We start from the raw sequence: 21,265 nt of genomic DNA, 5'->3' as shown, positions 1-21,265 counted from the left end.
TCTATGTTTTAATAAACGAACGCGCCCCGTAATATTGCACCCTAACTATTCCCTAACTATTTTTTCCTTTATCTAGCCTAAAGATAATAATATTACATTCTTATTATTAGATGACATACTTTTGCATGTACCTTTTATTAACAATGAAATATCTGGATATTTTGCCTTTATTCATTTGCTACATATTTGCAAATATGACAAAATAATGAACGATTCCTGTAAAATTTATTTATCTCTTCGTTAAGAAATTGAAATATTTTCATAGATTTTGTTTTATTTTTATGAATCGATAATTCTTATTAAGACATCTCTCGTGCCACGAGCTTTCCATGTTGACATTCATAATTTTGATTGCAAGAACATTGGCAAGAACATTTCTTACCATGGGCACCTTCTGGGCACATCAAATTTACCTCGACTTTATCGGCATATTTCTCTGCATCATAGAAGACATCCTCCTTGACATTCTTCATTGTTAATTTTTCATCGGTATGCCCCTTGTTGTTGTCTTGACATCCAGCAGATTTAGGATAATCGCAAACTTGCAAAAGTTTATTGAAATGAAGTAGACCCTTCCGGTATTTCGGACACTCCATTTCGTATTTTTCCCCGTTGAAACATTTATAGAATTTGGAACAATTTGTCTCATGAGCAATGTGTACGGTATAGTTGAATGGATCTACTTCCGGACATTTTGTCGGAATTGGAATTATCGGCTTCTCGCCAGGATTATAAGCGTACACAGTGATCACACTGATCGTGAACACAATTATCAATTGGTAACTTGCTAAAACGGATTATAAAAGCGTTTAGAGATAAATAAGCATCTACGAGACAAAATATTATGGTACTCTTGTAAGAGTACATTCTTTTGAAAAATGATCCAAATATTCTATAGACATAAATATAATCTGTATCCTTTAATATGTTAAGATATTAAAATACAACTTACCCGCCATTCTAAGGAAACTTTGTTTTGTCCGAATGTCTGAACGTTGACTGATAAAATTGCTGAAAAAAAGAAGACTTTTATACTGATCGAAATCATTGTTATAAACAAGATTGCTTCTATAGATATATGTTATCGAATTTTTATCTATCGCAGCTTTCTTATCGGCAAATTTCTTTTCATTTTCGTTGAATTTGTAATAAAAACAAAAGGAAAACTTGACTCCTGTCAATAAAATTCTGAACAAATTATTACGAATTATAACGCAACACAAATGAACGACGCGTGTACGTAAATGAAAAATAATTTGTATCTCTTATTGAAATAGCAAAGAGAATAATATGAAATAGTACATACATATTTAAATGGCAAGTAAATATTAAGGAAATAAAAAAGGTTTCTTTAATCAAATCATCCTTCCTTCGTTTGCTTTAGACAATTCTGTCAATGAGTAACAAACTCGTCGAACAACAATATCAGCTTGTGGTTTATATTCAAGCGATTTCCTCTATTAAATTTTCCACAGCACCACAATCGATCGGTACACGTTAACGTCACGTTACGTTCGGCCTATGCTCCTTGATTAATAGTTCAAGTTGTCAACGACGTCGATTATCTCTCTTCAAATCTTGTTAGAAGATTAAACAAATTTTGTTGAAACAGTCAAACAAATATATAGGTATTACATTATTTATATTAAATATATCCTAGATGGACTTCCTGTATATTATAAATAATTCAGTCGAATGATATCGCACGGCAGTCTTGATGATTCATATTTGCGTATAATTTTCATAACGAAAACAGATTTATTATCTAGAATATTGCGAGTTATCAAGTAGCTTTTTACGATTAAATTATCATTCGCGGAAGTGAAAATTCAATTTTTATCGTTTAAAATATAACCCGGTGTCGTAATGCGATAAAATAATCTTCTTTGTTTTATAAATCATCAATTGCCATAATGCATACTTCGCTTATAATTAATCCGATAAGTACACTTTGCTTTTTCGTATATTTCTTCGATTAAATTGTATCGCAAAGCATACATCGAAAATTCAATAACGACCTTCGATTCTAATAAATCTCATGTTTGTCAAGTTTCGTTAAAGCTGCAAATTTGTCGTGAAAAATAATTCATTTGGATTTCATCGATAGGATTTGGAAATCCTAAAGGATAATTTCGATGAAATTACTCGAATTTGTTTGTTTAGGAATGAGGCCGAAAGTGAAAAATCATTATCGAGCTCATCAGCTCTCCGTTTGGCTAAGACTCGTACCGGAACTTCATCGCGCAGGAATGGAGGACGTTGATTCGAGGCACAATCTGTTCCGAGGACACGCCGATCCAAGCCTTTACGACGGTTTGGTCAGGCCCGATCCTTTGAGTAGGATCACCGAGGAATTTAAAAGAAAGAATTTAAGCACCGAACCACCGACCACAACCGATTACAGCATCACTACCTGCGTCAGTCTTATTCAAAGCACGAATCTTCAAAATATGCACAACGCCAGCACCGACACTTTGGCCAGTCTCGATGCAGCTGGGTAAAAAACCTATTGAATTTATCTATTACATTGTCCCATTAGTTCTTCGCATCAAAAAAATAGGAAGGAACTACTTAACCTAATTCTATTTAATAATAACCGCACACAGTACCGTATGCAGTCGGTATCAAAGACATTCGTATGAGATTTGTTTGTATGATATTTATTTTTCTTATTTAATAGAAAACATGGTCTATCATTTTGTAATTATCTCTTTCAGGTACGCCGCATATTCGACAGCATTGAGCGTGACGATAGCGATCGGCTGCAGTCTACTTATATTGAACGTTCTCATATTCGCCGGTGTCTATTATCAACGAGACAAGACGAGACTCGAGGTCAAGAGCCTGCAGCAGCAACAGATGTTGAATCAACAGTGTGGCCCGCGCGGTTTCACCGAGTTGAAACAACCACCTTCGTCGCATTCGCATTTCCCTGGTAGCGGTCAAGTTATCGTCGACGTTGAAAATGAAATGCTAAGAAGGTCAATCGAAAAATTTCATTTGAGATTTCATTGAGATAACCAAATGACCTAATATTTTATTTTCCCTTTAGAAACGTGATGAAAGGACCTCCGAACGAGCCTAACACTTTACAAGGCACACACACCCTGCCACATCAACATCATTACCAAAAGCAACATCAGCAACAACACGCCACGCTTCCTCGTGCTTCGGTAATGCAGGACATAAATGCGCAAACTCAAGTAAGCGAAAGAACCATTAGAATATTAGCGAGCACATTAGCTAATAACGCGAATAAATAATATTGAAAGGTTGACGAAATCTATGTTTCTCCTTGGTTTCCTTGTTTTTTCAGGGACCACCGAACGGATCTATACACCTGACAGTACCGCGTGCTCCACCACCACCCCGTGCGAAGAGTCCTCCAGAAAACCAACCCCTTTTGCAAAGTACAACCGTCTCGAGTCGCGTCTCGCAAGCAACGATGAGCGAAATGCGAGTCTGATGCTTAGACCCCCCTCCGAAGCCGGTCGTCCCGGACGTCCTAACGGCGTCGACCTTGCTCTAAGACTTCTCGTCTTGCTAATCAAAAAATAGACGAGGAGATGGGAGGGGGGGAGAAAGAAGCAACCACTTTACGTACTTTCGCGCCCTACGCGTCATGCGTAAAGAAATAGGAATTTTATTCATATAATTGGAAGGAAAACTAATCTGCGACATCATCAGCGATTTCGTTATTCGACATCGAACTTATCGATTTAACTTATCATCGATCGCTTACTTGGACGAAAGGACAAACAATCAAACTTACAATTAGCCTAAATCATCTCTTCAAAATCTAAATATATATATCTCTCTCTCTGTATAGATGCAAGCTGTTGCATCAATAATATTTCGAATTTGCTTAAACTTTGCAAATGGAATGATTCCGAGAGAGAGGAGGAAATATACATTTTTCATTGTTTTCTATTCTACAGAGGAAAATGCAAAAACAATCTCCCAAGCTCTGACACACATACACGAATATAGATATAAATATATAGAGTCCGTCACACGCATCCTCAGTGGCAGATTAAACTAATCCTAATTATCCTAAGCGGATTACACGAAAATGATGTTTTTCTAATAAGTTTATTTTCTATGTTAAATCACTTTATACCTAATTAGTACCCAAAATTTGTATCGCTTGGGATCCCGTCCGCTCCCCCTCCTCCCGCCCCACTTGACTTGATTCGCCACTGCGCATCCTCCAATCGAGAATAGATTGTTTTTGTTCTAAATCTTTTTCTAAATCTTAATTCTTTCGCATTGGAAATAAGTTGAGAATTAAAATCTATCTTAAGATACGTATGTACTGTCTTAAACAGGATATATACCGTGTAGGTATCAACAACACACGATAGAAGATAGAGAACAATTTTCAAAGGCGTATGAACGATCAAAAAATACCTTTCCTCTTCGGTAATTAAAAAAACAGAGAAAAGAGATCAAAGTAAACGCGAAAAAATTCGCATATAAATGACTTACCCATACCACGATGTTAGATGTTCTTTGTAAATACATAACGTAACACTTTATACCGTAAACCCGCCAAAGTTTGCTACTTTCTAAGAAGACGAAGACGAAAATGAAGACGAAGACGAAAATGAAGACGAAGAAGGAGAAGAAGGAGAAGAAGGAGCGAAGGAAAAACTTGAAAGCGTATCGTTTTTTCGTTCGTATTCCGTTTCTACATTAAGAAAGATACTGTGCATGTGCGCGTGTGAGTGTGCGAGTAATAAACTAGGAGAGAGAGAGAGAGAGAAAAGGGCTTTGTACATCTACAATGATTCTCCTCGTGGCTATTAGACGATCCTTCAAAGTCACAAGCAAAAGCTTGTCTACTCGATTATTTATCTCCTATCGCGAACACATCAATGATTTATACGGGAAGTGACACTCCGAAGCGCGATGCCTATGATTTATTACAGCGTCTGCGCGTGTTTTACCAAAATACCGCTCTGTTAAGATTGTATCTATTTTATATTTACAGACCTTGCTGCACACCCGACTTGACCATCGAAAAATCGATAATTTATAAATGTTGGATCGTCAAAAAATCATTTTACGTATTATTAGGGTGTACAAAGCTGTCGTGGATGCATCGTTGCAATTCATCGGGAAACGAATGATTGTTACCATCTTATATTTCATTTTCTATCGTAAACGAACACTTGCTCTTAATTCTATGTAAATATATTTCCTCGTAAAAATACTTTAAATACTGCCATATTAACTGCTGCCAGATTTGAATCATTTACAATTGATTGTATTCAAAAATAAAGCTTTTTCGAAAGGCTACAAAAATCTATGACCACGTAAAGGCGTGAACGTCGATACCACCACCTATGTACTATGCATAGATATCGCTGAAATATTGATACATATCGATAAGTAAATCAATATTATATGGTAAAGAAATAAGTTCATTTTTAATGTTAATACAATATGGGAAAATTCACATTAATTGTATATTAAATATATAAATATATATTTATGAGATACATGTATGACAAAGTTGTCATTTTCATGATTATTTCAATTCGTATTATTAAAAAGATTAATTAACAACCGTATCGAAAAAATATTGGAATTTTTTCTTTCTACTGCCTCGTAGGCGCATCATACGGTATCGATATCAACGCCAATACGCGAGTACATAAGTTTTGGTTGGATTTATTTTAAATTCACTTGGAGTAACGATCGATGCAAAATGAGAATGAACGGCCAGCTGTTTATCTCGCACCGTATATGTATGTATATGCTATTCGTGAATTTTTTGTAAAAATATGATTATACATATAAACATAAGATTAAAGGATAAGGATAAGAATCCGTTACGCGTATTACACTGCCAAGACACCGAAAGAAAAATTTAAGGGGATAATATAAACAATCAAAAGATTCGAGAAAAGTGTTGTAAAAGGCGACTGATCGAAATGTGTATGAAAAACTATCGAATGTAGACTTACCTAATAAAAGCCGAATCAAAACTTTTGTACATAAACTTATCGACAAAAAATAAGAGGAAGAAAAAAGACACAAAATTACAAAAAATATTAATAAGACAAAATCAAAAATATGTATAATACGTATAATACGTGTTTTTCGATAAGACATAAGAGAAGAAAACTAAGGAGAGACTTGTTAGCGAATAATCGTGCTACTTCGTAAACGAAAATACTTGGATACTTTTTGCGGAATGAAAAAGAAAAGCATAAAAAAAAGCATAGAAATCTTTCGTGGAAGAAAGAGGGCTGGGGGCCACGAGTGCGATTACGCGATATCATCAAGTATGGACAATCTAACTATATTCAAAAAATACAAAAGTAAAAGAAAAGGAAAAGAATAAAGATTTAAAAACGCTGGATATAGTATTCGTTATAAAGGAATGCGGAAAGGCATTACTCGGGAGAGTTTACGATGTTAAGAAATTTAAATAACATATATTATATATATATATATATATATATATATGCATATGTATATATATATATATGTACATATACATATGAATATATACAGAAATACACATATGTGCAGCCACACAATACACGCACTTACACTTACGCAGAGACACATGCGCGAACATTTATACACGATACATATTGTAATGAATTTATTATGACGGATATAATTATATTTATGTGACCTTTAGCTGACCTCGCGCTCTATTAGAAAGATACTTTAAATATACCTTCCGGTTGAGAGCGAGGCTGCCTGTTACGTTTAATGTTTTTGTTGTCAAATTGTAAATATATAAACGAAATACATGGAGAAATTAATTGTACCTTTAATCCGATCTCATTTCACTCGGAAATCTTCTTAATCATTTTCCTACTGCCATACCATTTAATTTAATAAAATATGAGAAGGAAACGTCGAAATCAATGTCGCTTATCTCTAAATATCGTTAAGCAAATAATTTTACAGGACACTGCATTACCTGTTTAAGATATTAATCCTTTGCACTCGCAAAAAGGTATCGAGTGCAAAGGGTTAACTTATTGTTAATTAACTCAAAATTAAAATATTCATTCGATTGGATTCTAGTCAGTTTTCCATACACATTTTGTTCTATATATATTTTACTAATATAATACCTACTGATTGTTGCAATTGACTGCAAAAACTAGTGCAGCTAATCTGCATAACAGCCAGTCGATTTTCGTGTCCTTGCAATGCCATCTTAAAACGCTGTCGGGATGCCATTAATACGCTAGTAGAACTCCATTGATACACTAGTGGAGCATCATTGATATGCTAGTGGAACTCCATTGATACGCTAGTGGAGCTCCATTGATATGCTAGTGGAACGCCATTGATACGTAGGTGGAGCATCATCGTTGGACTTCATTGAAATGTATTCTAATAGCTCCTGAAAAGAAAAAATACTTTTCATACTTTTTTTCATACTTACACGGAATAGCGTTGGGCGAATGAGCAGCAAGAATCATTCAGATATTCAACTTTTTCGAATGTTTGATTCTCGAAACGCATTCTACACATATTTATTTTCAATTTGTTCATTTTTTCACTTACCTATAAAAATCGTTAAAAGGGACGCATATAAGTATTGCAACAACTATCATTTTTTGTAATAATTACAGTGGTTGTATTAAAGTTTCGTTTGTAAATGCAAGTAAAATATTAACATAATTAAGTAAGAAAACAATATAGATTTAGAGACGTGGCAATGTTTAACATGTATAAGATAAGGTACTCAATATCTTTCACAATGCGAGATATCTGGACAAGAAATATTAAATATTTAATCATTTACAACATAATAATTTAAGATAAAGGTACTATGCACAGACATATTCACGTTTTTGTTATGAATACTGTATTTGATGGAAATAAAATCGTGTCTATCAAAGGAATATTTACTGCAAGTATACCAATATTTGTCTTAGGAAAAGGGACCAAGTATGTATAATCGGCTGGTGGATAACCCATGTCTTCCATTATTTTCAGAAAATCCTGCAATTATTTATAAGTATTATATTAAATTACATAGTAATATAATAAGTATATATCTCATAATATAATTTAAAGAAGATGGTAAAACATTTAACACTTACTTCGATAGTATTAGTAGCACGCATGGATAGTGTTTCCTTGTCACCAGTTGGCAGTCGTAAACATAATCGTAAAAGCGGTTTGTCATTATCTATAAATAAAAAGAGAAGTAAATATACGTATGATAGTAACAACTGTTACAATTTAATTACAAATGTTTACGAAAATGTGTATTAATACGGACCATACTGTAGCATAGCCAAATATAATGGCATATAATGTGTGTGTGTGTGTGTGTATATATATATATAATTTTGGAATTTTCGTTTACTAACCAGTATCTATATTGGTTTTGTCATCTTGCATCTTGCATACCACTGCTTCTTTCTAGTCACATAAAAATAGAAACAATTTATTTATTTCGTTAAAATAAAAAACACGATCAAAGAAATACTTGCAAGCATTAGTATTAGTATAAAATTAAGTTTTTTACCCTATCAGGAGATTCAATCTTTTGATCTGTATTGTCGAGTCGTTTTCTCTTTCTCAAAATACATGAACTATTGTTCGAAATATTTATATTACTATTATGTTGACTATCCAGTTGTTTACATGTAGCATCTGTAAAATATAAAACTTAAAATTAATGCATTTGATAAAGAAGAATAACGTCAGAAAGTACTAACCAGAATCTCTATTGAATGCTACATTTCTTATACTTTGACTGCACGAAGCGTAATCCTAATAAAGAAAATATAAAATAACATTAATATACAATTTTTAATAAAAGTCATACAAATGGCATAAACGTAATAATGTTCTATTGGTATACAGACACTTTTTGATGTCTCTGACAATTGACTCCTTTTTTCGAGTAATGACAAGTTATTAGATTTATGACTGATTACATCATTGGAAGCACCTTCCGGTGATGCGTGAATACTTAAAATGTCATTCAGATCGGATATCAAGCTGTCTGTAGTAATGTGATTATATTTTCTTATACATTCTCCTGTTCTAGGATCTATTACAGCTAGATACGGATAATCAATAACTTTATAAAAATCTATGTAATTCTTTCCATCCTTAGTATTTGATAAAACCTATTGAAAAAGCCGATAAGATTGAAAATAAGATAAATGGCTTATTTTCAAATAAAATAATGATAACTATTATCAATCGCTGTATMCCTGCCACAAAACAAAATGATCCTTAACAATTTCTTGAATTTGTTCATTAGACCACACATCTCTGTTAAGAACTTGACAAACAAACTCCTGAGAATCCTGAACGTTGACTAGTAACCAACGATTTAAAGATTTCGCATGCTCCCTTGCATCCACAAATGTACCAAGGAATAAAATATTTTTCGGAGGTCTAAACAAATCTTCTAAACGTTTCAATTTAGGTTGAGAGCTCTCTTTTACACCGGAAACTCTTAAGGTCATTTCTTCTTCTTGTCGTTCTGTAAGTAACGAGCGAAAAAATATTTATCTTTTATTTAACTAGATTTATAATGTAATTTATAATTAAACAAAAAACATTATTTACTCATGATTGTAATCGATAAATATAGATATAGATCAGAAAATATAATACATACGTGTTTCAAGAGCAAAATCTCTAAATCTATCAAAAGCATTAGGCAACCTTGGAATAGAAAACATTGGTTCGGAATCAACCAATATTTCTTGTCTAGGTAATATAGGAGGCCGTACTTCTGGCTCAGAATCTACTGTTTCAACTTGAGACATTTGTCCTTCTTCAAACATCAAAGTTACTGCCATTTCTACATTTCCATCCGCTAATGATAAATATTGGCACGCTGTAGCTTCATTTTTTCCTAAAGAAACGAAAAGAAAATTATTATAACATTGCCAATTGAAGCACAATATCTTAATAGATTTTTAATAACTTTAATTGTGTAATATGTAAAATATTTGTAAAATGTAATATAATAATGTTAAGAAATGAGAAAGGTAAATGTTTGTATTTATTTGTTGAAAAGTAAATAATGAAAGCATAAAAATGAGAAAATAATAGAAGCTTATAGAACCTTACCAGTTATTTCCATAAATTTATCGACAAGTTCTTGATCCATTTCAAGTTAAATCAAATTCGTGGTCTTTTGACTGAGAAAATGTAGTAATAACAAGCAATATTAGCTTATTTTCTTCGAGTCGCTTTTATTTCTATACCGGTAATATGTAGATGATTCTAAATTTTGTAATATGTCATATGTATACAGTCGAATAATAGATATGTACATACAAATAATGGTATATACAAGCAGCAGCTTCCTTCTCAACAGAGTAGTTATATTTTTTGTTTCACTAGCAATAAGTTGGTAGCATTGTTGGTGCATGTGCAATCGTAAAACGCATCAAGCAAATTCAAATTTAATGTTTTTGTTTAGTAGAAATATATACAACAAGTTTATATATTATCTTTTTTTTGTTTATATTCGTATATATATATATATATATATATATATATATATATCTACTAATAATTCCAATATATAAATATTAATTAATACATTAATGTTATAGCAAATATTAAAGATGAATATATAAGTTACAAGATTGCAGAATATATTAATGTATATAAAATAAGATATAAAGTAATATAAGTAAAAGAATATAAGGTAATTTACTTGCAAGATATATTTGCAATAGTATACTATATTATTAAAACTAACTCTAATTTTGCAGATAGATCAAATATTCGATTTAAATTTAAGTCTATATAAGACTAACCACCAACCCAGTAAAACCCAGTATGTCGTAAATATCAAAACAATAGACAATAAGAATCACACACAGCACCCAACACCAAAATATTTTTCTATTAAACCCATTAAAGTTTGCTTTTATTATTACTACCCAAAAACTTGCATATATGTGGCGCTACTCTTTCTGGATAATTATTATGGACATCATGATTCCCATTAACATAAATTATATTAGAAGTGTTATTATAATTCCTTAATTGATTTAAAATATATGTTTGCCATTTGTACATATCTAATGAAGAACTTGATAAAATAATTAAACATGGAGTTGAAATTTTTTTAATACACGTTAATAATTGATCTATGTCAAAGAAAGGTACTACAAATCTCTTTAATCTAATGTCACGATTATATTTATATAGATCATTGATTTGTGTTAAACCTCTTTCAAATAATGCTTCTGCAGCTTCTGCATTTAATGCTGAAAATCTTGTATATTTCAAAGCATATAACACTTCCTCTTTGGTATATAACCGAGGTATTTTATTCTCATCAGCTTTAATAGCAATATCGCAAACTTCTTGTAAACTAGAAATAAGATCTTCGTGTAATGTTGGCATTGGCATTAGAGAATCCAATAATATCAATTTTTCAATTCTTTTCGGATAGAGAATAGAAAACATTGTACCTATATGACTACCAAAACTATGACCCATATAAATGCAAGTATTCCATTGTAATGCATTTAATACATGATGTATAGTCAATACATAACTAAAGTAATTAAGTGGTACACCCAAATCAAAATGCGATGAAAATCCATGCCCTGGTAAGTCTATACACACTATATAACAATCCTTTGGAAGAAATTTAATAATTCTGTTGAATGTACCAGCATTATCTAAAATTCCGTGTACTGCTAGAATTCTTCTATCGGTTGAAAGACCCCACACTTTAGCAGCGATATGTCCCCAAGGTACGGATAACTTTAATTCTTCAAATTGTTGATTTCTTTCCATCATTGGACGATTGATATCTTCTGCCTTGTTAGTTAAACTGCAATTTCTACAAATTAAATAATGTATTGAGCAAAAATTCAATACAAATGAAAAAGTACAAAAGAGTATTTATAAAGAGGCTAATTTTTTCATATACACACGTTTAAAGAAAATATGCACGTATATAAACATTATATTACGTAAAAAAAAGTTAGATAGGAAAGCATGAGAAAGCAAATTTACTCAAGAAATAACAGTGCATAGCTTCCAGTGCTTTTTTTTAATGTGATATATCGTATCAATAAAAAATATATAAGATTTAAGTTTTTATTAACAATACAAATTATTTTTCACTGTACGAATAAAGTTTAAAGTATTGTATAGATATTAACCTTTATAGTTATTAAACTAAAGAGCAGATTTCCGTAGTATAAATACGTATATAATATATATATATATAGTGTAATGTAATTATATGATAATTAATGATAATTTATAAAAAAAATTATACTTTTATTTTCTATATATCATTAAGTGTATATGCATATAGATATGTACTTATATAACATACATAATATTTAAAAAACCTCTGTATGTATAATAACGTAAATTGATACGCACATATATGTATTAAAATGAATTGCAATAAATGTATATATATATGTATACTCATCTCGAGACGAGTAACGAAATTCCTCCTAAAAAAATAAGATAGTATTTTTTCATGTCGTTTTTATCCCTTTAACATTAATTAATGCAATTTCCTGTTGTTTAGTATTACAAGTATTAGTAAATATCTAACATAAATAGTATCTAATAATTAGATGCAGATATATTACTATAATAGTGAAAAGAAATTTGAAAATAATGGCGAATTGATTGGAAACGTATCGTCTAGTTATATTTTCCTAAAGATTGTCAGCACTGAAAATGAAGATAGTGAAGCGAGTAGTATTGAAGCGAATGCCTACCGCCTAATGTTTTGCCCTATTGTTCACAATGTCGCGGAAAATGAATAGGTTTTAAGTGACTCTAAATAGACTAGCCGTGTTTTTCATGAATGGTGTATTATACATCAATCGAGATGGAACAGATACTATGTAAGAAACATAAAGAACGGTAATACCGGTTAAAAGCATTGACAGATTTAACGAAGAACGCTTTGTCATGGACATGCAAGCTTCGAATGGTTCGTATGTGTTTTTCAAATATATTAAGTACTTTTGATCATCGTCATTAGATATTTAATAATCATTTTATTCAGGATAGAACAATGATGATAATAGGCGTCAAATACGTATTATCTAATTTTAAGTCCAATAAACTGTGAATTAAGGTTAAATAACATTTCACATATATTTATAGCGGCATATTAAAATACACACATTGTATTTCCATTTGATTTGAAATTTCGTCTAATTCGTGTTATTAAATGTGCATGATTATATCGATAATTTGATATATCCTGTAGTATAAGAAAAATTATATGCTATATATTAAATATTAAGTAAATAAAGTAAATATATATATATATATATATATATATATATATATATAGTAATGCGCTTAGGTCCGTTTCGTTTATCTGAATTTCGTTAGATTTACTTAAAAGTAAACGTTTAAATAATGATGCAAATATAAGAATGGATGTTTGTATGATTACAGTTTATGCATCCATCTCTGCAATGCCAGAATTAGGGATGGTATGGATGGGGGACATGATGGTACACGGAGAACCTACACACGAGCTAATGTTAGACCCTCGTCAAAGCGAAAGTCCATTTTTTTCTCATGGTTCGCATGCTTACGAAGATCTTCGGAGTCATCAAATTGCTCCTACAGCGATGGTACGATATTTAGCACCTCAATATCCCAATGAGTGTTCAGAACCGGATGAAACTATGGAAACTATGGATACGCAAGAGATGCAACAAGTAAGTCGTCCATTTTTTAATAATAATATAGATTTAAAGGATAACTTGGTAGTTGTGCAATTATAAATTTATATTTAGGAATATGACTCGCAATCGGAAAGACAAGAAATGAGTGAATATTTAACATTAGAAGATTATATGGCTGACGATGATAGAGAACAGGTAGTAAGTAATGCAGCAACTCAAACTACTCATGATGGCTCACCGTTGTTACGAAATCGGAAAATAAAGCCTATAAAACATCCTGGGCTTATTTTAAAGACACCAATTGCCTATCAACCGCATACCGATTTAAACTTCATTCCTATTCGTAAAGATGGCATAGGTAATTCTAAAACGATATCATTTATATTTAATCCTGTATTATTAAATATGCATTAAACAATCCTTTTTTTTTCCTTATTTAGCTGTTTGTGAAAAATGTGGTGCTATTGGAGTTAAACATGCATTTTATACAAAAGAGCGAAGATTTTGTAGTAGAGCATGCGCACGTTCTTCGGAACATACTGCTTCTACTGCAGATTCAACGTATAGCCCATCGTATCCCATAGAACCAACAACAGCTATGAATGCAAAGTCTCCTACTGATACAAAATCTGCTAAAGATGTAAGAATATTTCTTAGAGATTTTGAATATTTCTTAAAGACGGTTTTAGCTGTCTCATCATTTCCTTCAAATTCGATGCAACACGTAATATTGTGCTCTTTTCTTCAGTTCAGTTATGACATTTATAGTTTGTTATAATTTTCTCAATACATTGTAATTAGCTTTAATATGTATGCCCTGATATGTAATATAGAGAAACATTACTCAATTAACAATTTTTCTTAGGTAATAAAAAAAGAAATAGAGTTGAGCGAACCTATCAAAGAAGATGAAGAAAAAGTTATAGCGGAACCTGTAATGCCTGAAGATTTACCAGTAAGAAGGAAGAGAACTGCAGAAATGGCAGGCTCCTATGATTGGACCCCGCATTTAGTTGAACCTGGATTTTGTGCTGCACCAGTTTCTTGTTTTAAACACGTAAGCCTTTTATTCCACAACTATAAATGTTTGAAGTTTAAGTGCACAACAGCTTACGATCAACAAGTAATATATTAAAAATTTGTATTGATACATAGGCACCCATATCCGAAATATGGGACAACATAACAGTGGGTATGAAAGTCGAAGTTGAAAATACTGACTGCGACGAAGTATGCGAAGCTTTTCCAGACTCTTTTTGGGTTGCTACTGTATTACGCATATCTGGATATAGAGCTCTATTGAGGTATGAAGGATTTGGCCATAATGCAGAGAAAGATTTTTGGGTATCACTTTGTTCTAACGATATTCACCCTGTTGGTTGGTGTGCCACAATTGGGAAACCGCTTATACCACCAAACAGTAAGTACTTTACGATTATTTATATGTTTTATATATTTTATATATTGTATATAAAATAGTAGCATTAACATTAGATATATCATACAATTTAATTTTATATGTGTTTTCACAGCTATCGCTAATAAGTACAAAGATTGGAAGGACTTTTTAAGAAGAAGGTTAACCGGTGCAAGAACATTAACAACTAATTTCTATAATAAAGTTAATGACAGTATGAAATCTCGGTTTAGATGCGGGCTTCATTTAGAAGTAGTAGATAAAAACAGAATTTCTCAAGTTAAAGTAGCTACAATACAAAAAATTGTTGGTAAGCGATTGCACGTAAGATATTATGATTCACCACCCGAAGATAATGGTTTCTGGTGTCACGAAGACTCTCCTCTTATACATCCTGTTGGTTGGGCAAAGAGAGTAGGACAAACGTTAGATGCATATCCTGAATATTTAGAACGCATTTCTAAAGCAAAACTGTGTGAAGATGATGCTACAGATGGTCTTTTTCATGTGCCAAAGAATCATCATCTCCACCTAGGATATACTTTTAGAGAAGGAATGAAAATAGAAGCTATCGATCCTCTTAATCTTTCTGCTATCTGTGCAGCCACAGTTATGCAAGTTCTAAAAGAAGATTATATTATGATTCGTATTGATAGTTATGACGAAGATGCTAGTGGTGCCGATTGGTTTTGCTATCATTCATGTTCTCCCTGTATCTTTCCTATTGGATTTTGTTCTCAGCATGGCCTACCGCTTACACCGCCAAAAGGTTATGATTCAACCACCTTTACGTGGGACGCATACTTGATAGAAACAAACACTGTACCAGCCCCTGTACAATTATTTAACAGGGTAACTATAATAGTATAGTTGGAAGTTTGATTTAAATTGAAGTATTTGATTAAATAATATGAATGTTATATATTTATATATTATATAGGAAATACCCCAACATGGATTCATCGAAGGTATGAGACTGGAAGCTGCCGATTTGATGGATCCTAGATTAGTATGCGTTGCTACTATCACCAGAGTGATCGGTCGATTGTTGAGGGTACATTTTGATGGTTGGGAAGATGAATATGATCAGTGGTTAGATTGTCAGAGTCCAGATATTTATCCAGTTGGTTGGTGCGATCTTGTAGATCATAAATTAGAGGGGCCCCGTGTACTCGTTAAAAACACTAGTCCTACTGGTATTTATTTATATATAAGCACAAATATTAATATTTATTTGTTCTTTATTTATATATATAATTCTAATATTTATATACTATATAATCCTTTTTCTAGTAAAATCACCAAGAGGCCTTAAACGTAAATCTAAGAAAAAAGTAAAAAAAGGAAGCAAGGTATTTTGCGCAAAAAATATTCTACCTCGTCATAGTGAACGTATTAGTATGGCACGTGAACGTGAACGAGAATTAGAACCGGCACAAGGAACAAAAATTGAACGAGAACGCGATCTTGAGGGTTTACCGGAACAAGGAAGTAGAGAACCAGAACCGGCAGAAGAACCTGCTGGCCCTGATCAAACTTTACCTAGTCCAACGAGTGGACAAGGTCAAGCATTGAGCGATATGCAAAGTGATGTGCAAAGCCCTCCACCACCCAAAGAAAGAATCGCGACATCGTACATCAATGTAATTTAAGTTTCTATTATTAGATTTTTCTATAGGGGGACAAAAAAACATTATTAAGTAAAAATCTAATTGAGAAATTTATCATTTTAGGTAACTTCAGGAAATACAAAATATATTCCAAGGTTAGCTGACGTTGTTCCAAAAGGTTCAGATTGTGGTGATTTGGTGCCATCTGAATGGAATGTTTTTGATGTTGCTCAATTTCTCCGTGTCAATGATTGTGCAACGTACTGTGACAATTTTAGCAAACGCAAAATTGATGGGAATACTTTGCTAACTCTAACAAAGGACCAAATAATAGACCTAACGGGTTTCAAAGTTGGACCTTCCTTAAAAATTTATGATCTTATTCAGCAATTAAAAATCAAAGTAAATCCAGCTCAGGAAAGATTGAAACTAGGACTAAAAAAATTATTATAACATACTTAGTATATAGCTGATATTATGAATAAGTTTCAACTGAAAAATAGATTAAACATGGATTTACAGGTAAGGCATGTGGATACGTTTAAGTCATCACATGTTGCATCTAAGTTGCACTCCGTTTAATATCCTTCTGACAGTAATTTGTTTGGGCAAGTAATGACATGTTTTCTTATTTTCTTGTATTTCTTTATTTTTTCTTTAAAACCTAAGAACAGAGAATTTGATTGAATACATAATTGGACGCTAATGTAAATGGACGCTAAAGTAAGCTATTCGAAATCAATATTATGTACAAAATAATTCAGAATACTTGGATACATTTAACATTAATATGTAGATAAGATTTTATATATGCATTTTAAATTTGTTTGTATTTATAAATATGTGATTTATTTTACCTAGGAGGTTTTCATTTTAGCGAGTTATTTTCCCTGTATTGCCATAATTTGTAAATCCATGAGTCAGTTAAATTCATCGAATGCAAATGCACCAGCCATTTATCGGTAAAGTCAGAAAGAAATGTTTTTCAACCGAAATACAATTTAGAGATGAAATGTAAGAACTATAGAAATTCTGTATTACAGTTTACACGTAGACAAAGTAAGTGAAATAAGATAAAATAATGTAATATGATAAAGTACAAAATAGTATTTGTTTATCGATGATATTATTTCATAAATAATAACGATTATAAAAATATCATTAATATCTGAATTTTTCAGTATAATCGAATGGACTACTACTTTCATTAGTTTGTGCCAGATTACAATTTCCATTAATATATTTGTACATAGCTAAAGGGATGTAAGTTATCCATTTTTCTGCTTGTAAATATTATTTTAAGAATAATACAATATCGAGGCATAAGTGACAAATGGAAAAAAAAGTAGTGTATGGCATTAATAGCACATGACAATTATTACCAATTGGCTGATGCGTTTGTATGAATGTACGTTAGGGTACGCAATATTAATGCGGTACTTACTCGTCAATACAGTGAAAAAAAAATCAAAGAAAATAGATAAAAATATAATATAAGAATAACTCAGCTTTGACTCATAAAATACTATTTTAGTACCACAGAGTAACGCAGGTTACTCTTATTATTTATTCACTGTTTTTGAAAACATTGTAGCAATTAACTCGAACTTGTACCTTATATCTGGCATTTTAACAAATTTTGTTGATTAACTCAGAGACAAATTATCCATTGATTGTAGAACCTTGTCACAAAGAAGTAAACGCTAAGCTACAGTCTAAATAGTTTCCGGGCATCTAAAGTGCACTGGGTCTAGCGAAATTTATTAAATAGAAAATTTGGATTAGTTAAGAATTAAGAACAAAATTGATCACGAGATGTTTATACTAAAAAATATAAAAGATATATTAATTTTCTTTTACATTCAACAGATATTGTGAAAATGTATAAAATATATTGTAGGATAAATGAGGAAATGTTAGCATCTTACAATCCAATTTCAATCCAATTGCAATTCGATTTAAATCCAATTTTTGGATAATAAGGTATAAATGTTTTTTGATTAAGTAAGAAATTAATATTTATAATATTTATACTATTTTCATTGTTTAACAATGCGTTTACGAGTACAAAACCTTCTAATAGCCATAAAATTTGGATTACAGCTATTTAATTGTTAGTAGTATGAAGAAAATAAGTCGCGAGACTCAGATTTTTTCCAAACTGACAGACTCGGACAGGTTCCAAAAGCTATGTTTTTTAACAGTTGGCAAAATTTCGCTAAATATTCATTCAAGAATAGCATGACTCGTAAAACTTATTACCCAAATCTTTGAGTATTATTGAACGTATACTAGAACAACTGCATAGTATTACTGCAATCATTAAATAGATGTTACTAACAATAAGAGGATACAAAAGAAACAGGTGTAAAAGGATATATGGTGCAGGGAAATATAAGTCATAGATCATAAAAGTAAATTATATTATATATTACAATACATAGATTATAAATGCAGCCTGTGATATCTGCTGCGTTAAAAAGTAGAAATTTGGTCGATTGCTCTTGTCACAAAGCATAATCTATTTCCATATATGCTGTCTGCATATATTGTCTGGTTCCGTTTTCAAATTCGTCGAAGAAAAAGAAAATATGCATTGTAAATGATCTAATCATATTTTGATGCTTCTTTAGAAATTTGTTTTGCCTACTTTAAACATAGATTATTTGAAAGAAGTTCGAACCACGCAAACTGTATTCACAATTGTAACCCATAAGAAGCCACTTATCATCTATTAAGTGTAATATATTTCTTTTTTACTTATAGTCCGAACTATGGGGAATAAATATGAATACAGTTGATATATTTCGATGATAGTGTATAAAAGTATTTATCGGTATGATAGATTTGAAGCTAATTCGGATTGATGCTTTTTTTTTTCTTTTTTTTTTTTTTCTATAAGCTTCTTAATACTTATATTTCTTTTTTATATAAGAATAAATAATAATTGATTAAGGATTAATGTTTTACACATATTGTAAAGAACATGCAAATAATGACGGAAGTACATTGTTTACATAAGATAGCGTAAGCATTGTTCCATTCGCGTGTAATACCATTCCTTATAATTTAAAGCAAGAAAAGGGGATATTCTTGGCATCATATTTATAATGAGAAAAAAGAATAAAAAGAAATATTTCATTTGATTTGAATTGAATGAAGATAAAAGATAATAAAAAAGTATGTATCGAGAAAGAAAGGACAATGGTAGCAGAGTTGTTTAGAACTACGTGAATACGCGTACACACATCCTTATATTTTTGTCGTATTCGAAATAAAATAATTAGGATTGAAGTATGGAATATTGAAGAACATTTAGTATCGAAGAAATATCAAATTATCTAGAAATAGATTGAAAAGGTGTGTGCACGCATGTTTTACGAAGCCCACGCGAGATTTTGGTATCGCTCCGATGTTTATGATTGAAGGAAAAGTATATCTAATAGCAAAATTGATAGATTTCACGAAAAATAGAGAAATCTTCCTATTGCGATCGTGGGGACATCGTGAGCTTGGCAAAAGGCATGCTCCACATAAGTATATATGTACGAAACGTGCATATATAGGTATGTGAAAACCGAGTACACGTGTACTCGCTAGCTCTCATCATTGATGATATTTACGTTACGTGGCGCTGTTCTCTCTTCCTCGTGTAATCGTGACAAGAGAAGATAACGAAGGAAGCAGCGGAGACGAGAAGAGACGTGAATAGGAGTAAAGGAATAGTATCACTGTTCTAGGATCTGTCGACTATAGGTTTCTATAAGTCTATCCTACCCTATTCTACCCTACTCTGGTCTACATATACACCTACGCCATGTATGTTGATGCGGGGTGGGGATAGTGGCGTACTCTATGGGCGGAGTCATCGCCAGCTGGCAGATGTTTCCCGCGCGGCCGTATCATTCCTTTAGCGTAAAGCTACGCGACGCGAAAATAGTTCCCGTCGGACGATCGAAGAATTTGACTAATGGTAAAGGCCGAATGACGATAGGAAAGGAATGAAGACGCGAACACGGGGTGCGCGGCGCCAACCTTTAGTCTTGCGCGCCAGAGAGAGAGAGAGAGAGGGAAAGAAAGGAAATAAAAGAAGAGGAGAGACGAGCTACCTTCGGATTGGTCCGAAGTAAGGGTCTTCAATATCAGGGTAGCGCGAAGCGCGCAAATCGCCCCGTGCACGGGCCATCGAACTTTTCGAGAAACGAGGGAGAATGTGTATGCGTATTACGAGAGAACGAGAGAGAGAGAGAGAGAGAGAGACTAGATTTTCAAAGGGTGACGTAATCGTCTCGAGTCTCACGCACGCTCGTCAATGCGTTGCTTAGTTGGTTCACAAGTTGTTGATGCAGCTTTCGTACGGGAAGGTGTGTCGTTTTCGATATGCAATTTTGTCGTGTCCTTGACATATCGCGAGGCCAAGCGTAAAAGAGTTTCTTTCCTCCAGTTGCAGCAGCATGCTTCAGCCGGTGTGTTTTGGTGAAAGGGTAGTAGTACGTTGTGCGACATGTCGGAATGAAAGAGTTAAATGTTACCGACATTAGATGATGCGACCACGATAAAAAAAAAAGCCGCTATTGAATGCA

At 32.4% G+C, this 21,265-nt stretch overlaps 4 protein-coding genes across 17 annotated transcripts in view; 2 read left to right on the top strand and 2 right to left on the bottom strand.

Annotated features, from left to right (window-relative positions):
• The window catches only part of LOC106790052 (neuroligin-4, X-linked-like), a 163,573-nt gene extending 156,783 nt beyond the window's left edge, over positions 1 to 6,790 (top strand). For all 6 annotated transcript variants that reach the window (XM_014754712.1, XM_014754715.1, XM_014754714.1 and 3 more), the window contains exons 12-15: positions 2,164 to 2,497; positions 2,718 to 2,981; positions 3,053 to 3,203; positions 3,317 to 6,790. In XM_014754712.1, the coding sequence (XP_014610198.1) occupies positions 2,164 to 2,497; positions 2,718 to 2,981; positions 3,053 to 3,203; positions 3,317 to 3,466 (899 nt within the window). In that variant the 3' untranslated portion in view covers positions 3,467 to 6,790. The remainder of the gene's footprint in view (positions 1 to 2,163; positions 2,498 to 2,717; positions 2,982 to 3,052; positions 3,204 to 3,316) is intronic.
• On the bottom strand, positions 133 to 10,450 carry LOC106790054 (UBX domain-containing protein 7). Of its 3 annotated transcripts, XM_014754720.1 has the most exons (13): positions 10,084 to 10,450; positions 9,626 to 9,865; positions 9,215 to 9,487; positions 8,859 to 9,127; positions 8,709 to 8,763; positions 8,516 to 8,643; positions 8,358 to 8,409; positions 8,085 to 8,173; positions 7,829 to 7,983; positions 7,543 to 7,749; positions 7,108 to 7,378; positions 953 to 1,011; positions 133 to 787 (listed from the first exon to the last, which is right to left on the bottom strand). In XM_014754720.1, the coding sequence occupies exons 1-10, from the start codon at positions 10,121 to 10,123 to the stop codon at positions 7,734 to 7,736; spliced, it is 1,317 nt and encodes a 438-aa protein (XP_014610206.1). In that variant the 5' UTR covers positions 10,124 to 10,450; the 3' UTR covers positions 133 to 787; positions 953 to 1,011; positions 7,108 to 7,378; positions 7,543 to 7,733. The 3 variants fall into 3 exon arrangements, with proteins under 3 accessions (XP_014610206.1, XP_014610204.1, XP_014610207.1); XM_014754718.1 differs by lacking the exons at positions 133 to 787; positions 953 to 1,011 and having other exon boundaries at positions 6,827 to 7,378; XM_014754721.1 differs by lacking the exons at positions 133 to 787; positions 953 to 1,011; positions 7,108 to 7,378 and having other exon boundaries at positions 7,599 to 7,983; positions 10,084 to 10,449.
• Positions 10,451 to 10,592: 142 nt separating this feature from the next.
• LOC106790050 (serine hydrolase-like protein) overlaps positions 10,593 to 21,265 on the bottom strand; it is a 40,317-nt gene continuing 29,644 nt past the window's right edge. For 2 of the 7 annotated variants that reach the window (XM_014754703.1, XM_014754704.1), the window contains one exon: positions 10,594 to 11,821. In XM_014754703.1, coding sequence (XP_014610189.1) covers positions 10,882 to 11,778 — 897 coding nt within the window. In that variant the 5' untranslated portion in view covers positions 11,779 to 11,821 and the 3' untranslated portion in view covers positions 10,594 to 10,881. The other 5 variants (XM_014754706.1, XM_014754708.1, XM_014754702.1 and 2 more) reach the window with 5 other exon arrangements.
• On the top strand, positions 12,685 to 19,828 carry LOC106790048 (polycomb protein Sfmbt-like). Its single transcript, XM_014754699.1, has 10 exons — positions 12,685 to 12,943; positions 13,420 to 13,688; positions 13,767 to 14,013; positions 14,096 to 14,295; positions 14,521 to 14,712; positions 14,811 to 15,075; positions 15,188 to 15,924; positions 16,013 to 16,268; positions 16,366 to 16,715; positions 16,806 to 19,828. The coding sequence occupies exons 1-10, from the start codon at positions 12,922 to 12,924 to the stop codon at positions 17,133 to 17,135; spliced, it is 2,868 nt and encodes a 955-aa protein (XP_014610185.1). The 5' UTR covers positions 12,685 to 12,921; the 3' UTR covers positions 17,136 to 19,828.

Source organism: Polistes canadensis, unplaced genomic scaffold (genome assembly GCF_001313835.1).
Source record: "Polistes canadensis isolate GaletaPanama2010 unplaced genomic scaffold, ASM131383v1 scaffold_211, whole genome shotgun sequence".
NCBI lineage: Eukaryota > Metazoa > Arthropoda > Insecta > Hymenoptera > Vespidae > Polistes > Polistes canadensis.
Note: the sequence above shows the minus strand (reverse complement) of the source record. Positions and strands in the feature narration are given on the sequence as shown.

Bases quoted from the DNA above. Each gene is read 5' to 3' on its own strand.
- LOC106790048 (XM_014754699.1), top strand. From the start codon at position 12,922: ATGGACATGCAAGCTTCGAATG. The intron at 12,944-13,419 runs GTTCGTATGTGT...GTATGATTACAG, and splicing joins GGACATGCAAGCTTCGAATG to TTTATGCATCCATCTCTGCA. The intron at 13,689-13,766 runs GTAAGTCGTCCA...ATTTATATTTAG, and splicing joins ATACGCAAGAGATGCAACAA to GAATATGACTCGCAATCGGA.
- LOC106790054 (XM_014754720.1), bottom strand. From the start codon at position 10,123: ATGGATCAAGAACTTGTCGATAAATTTATGGAAATAACTG. The intron at 9,488-9,625 runs GTATGTATTATA...CGTTACTTACAG, and splicing joins AGATTTTGCTCTTGAAACAC to AACGACAAGAAGAAGAAATG. The intron at 7,984-8,084 runs GTAAGTGTTAAA...AAATAATTGCAG, and splicing joins GTGCTACTAATACTATCGAA to GATTTTCTGAAAATAATGGA.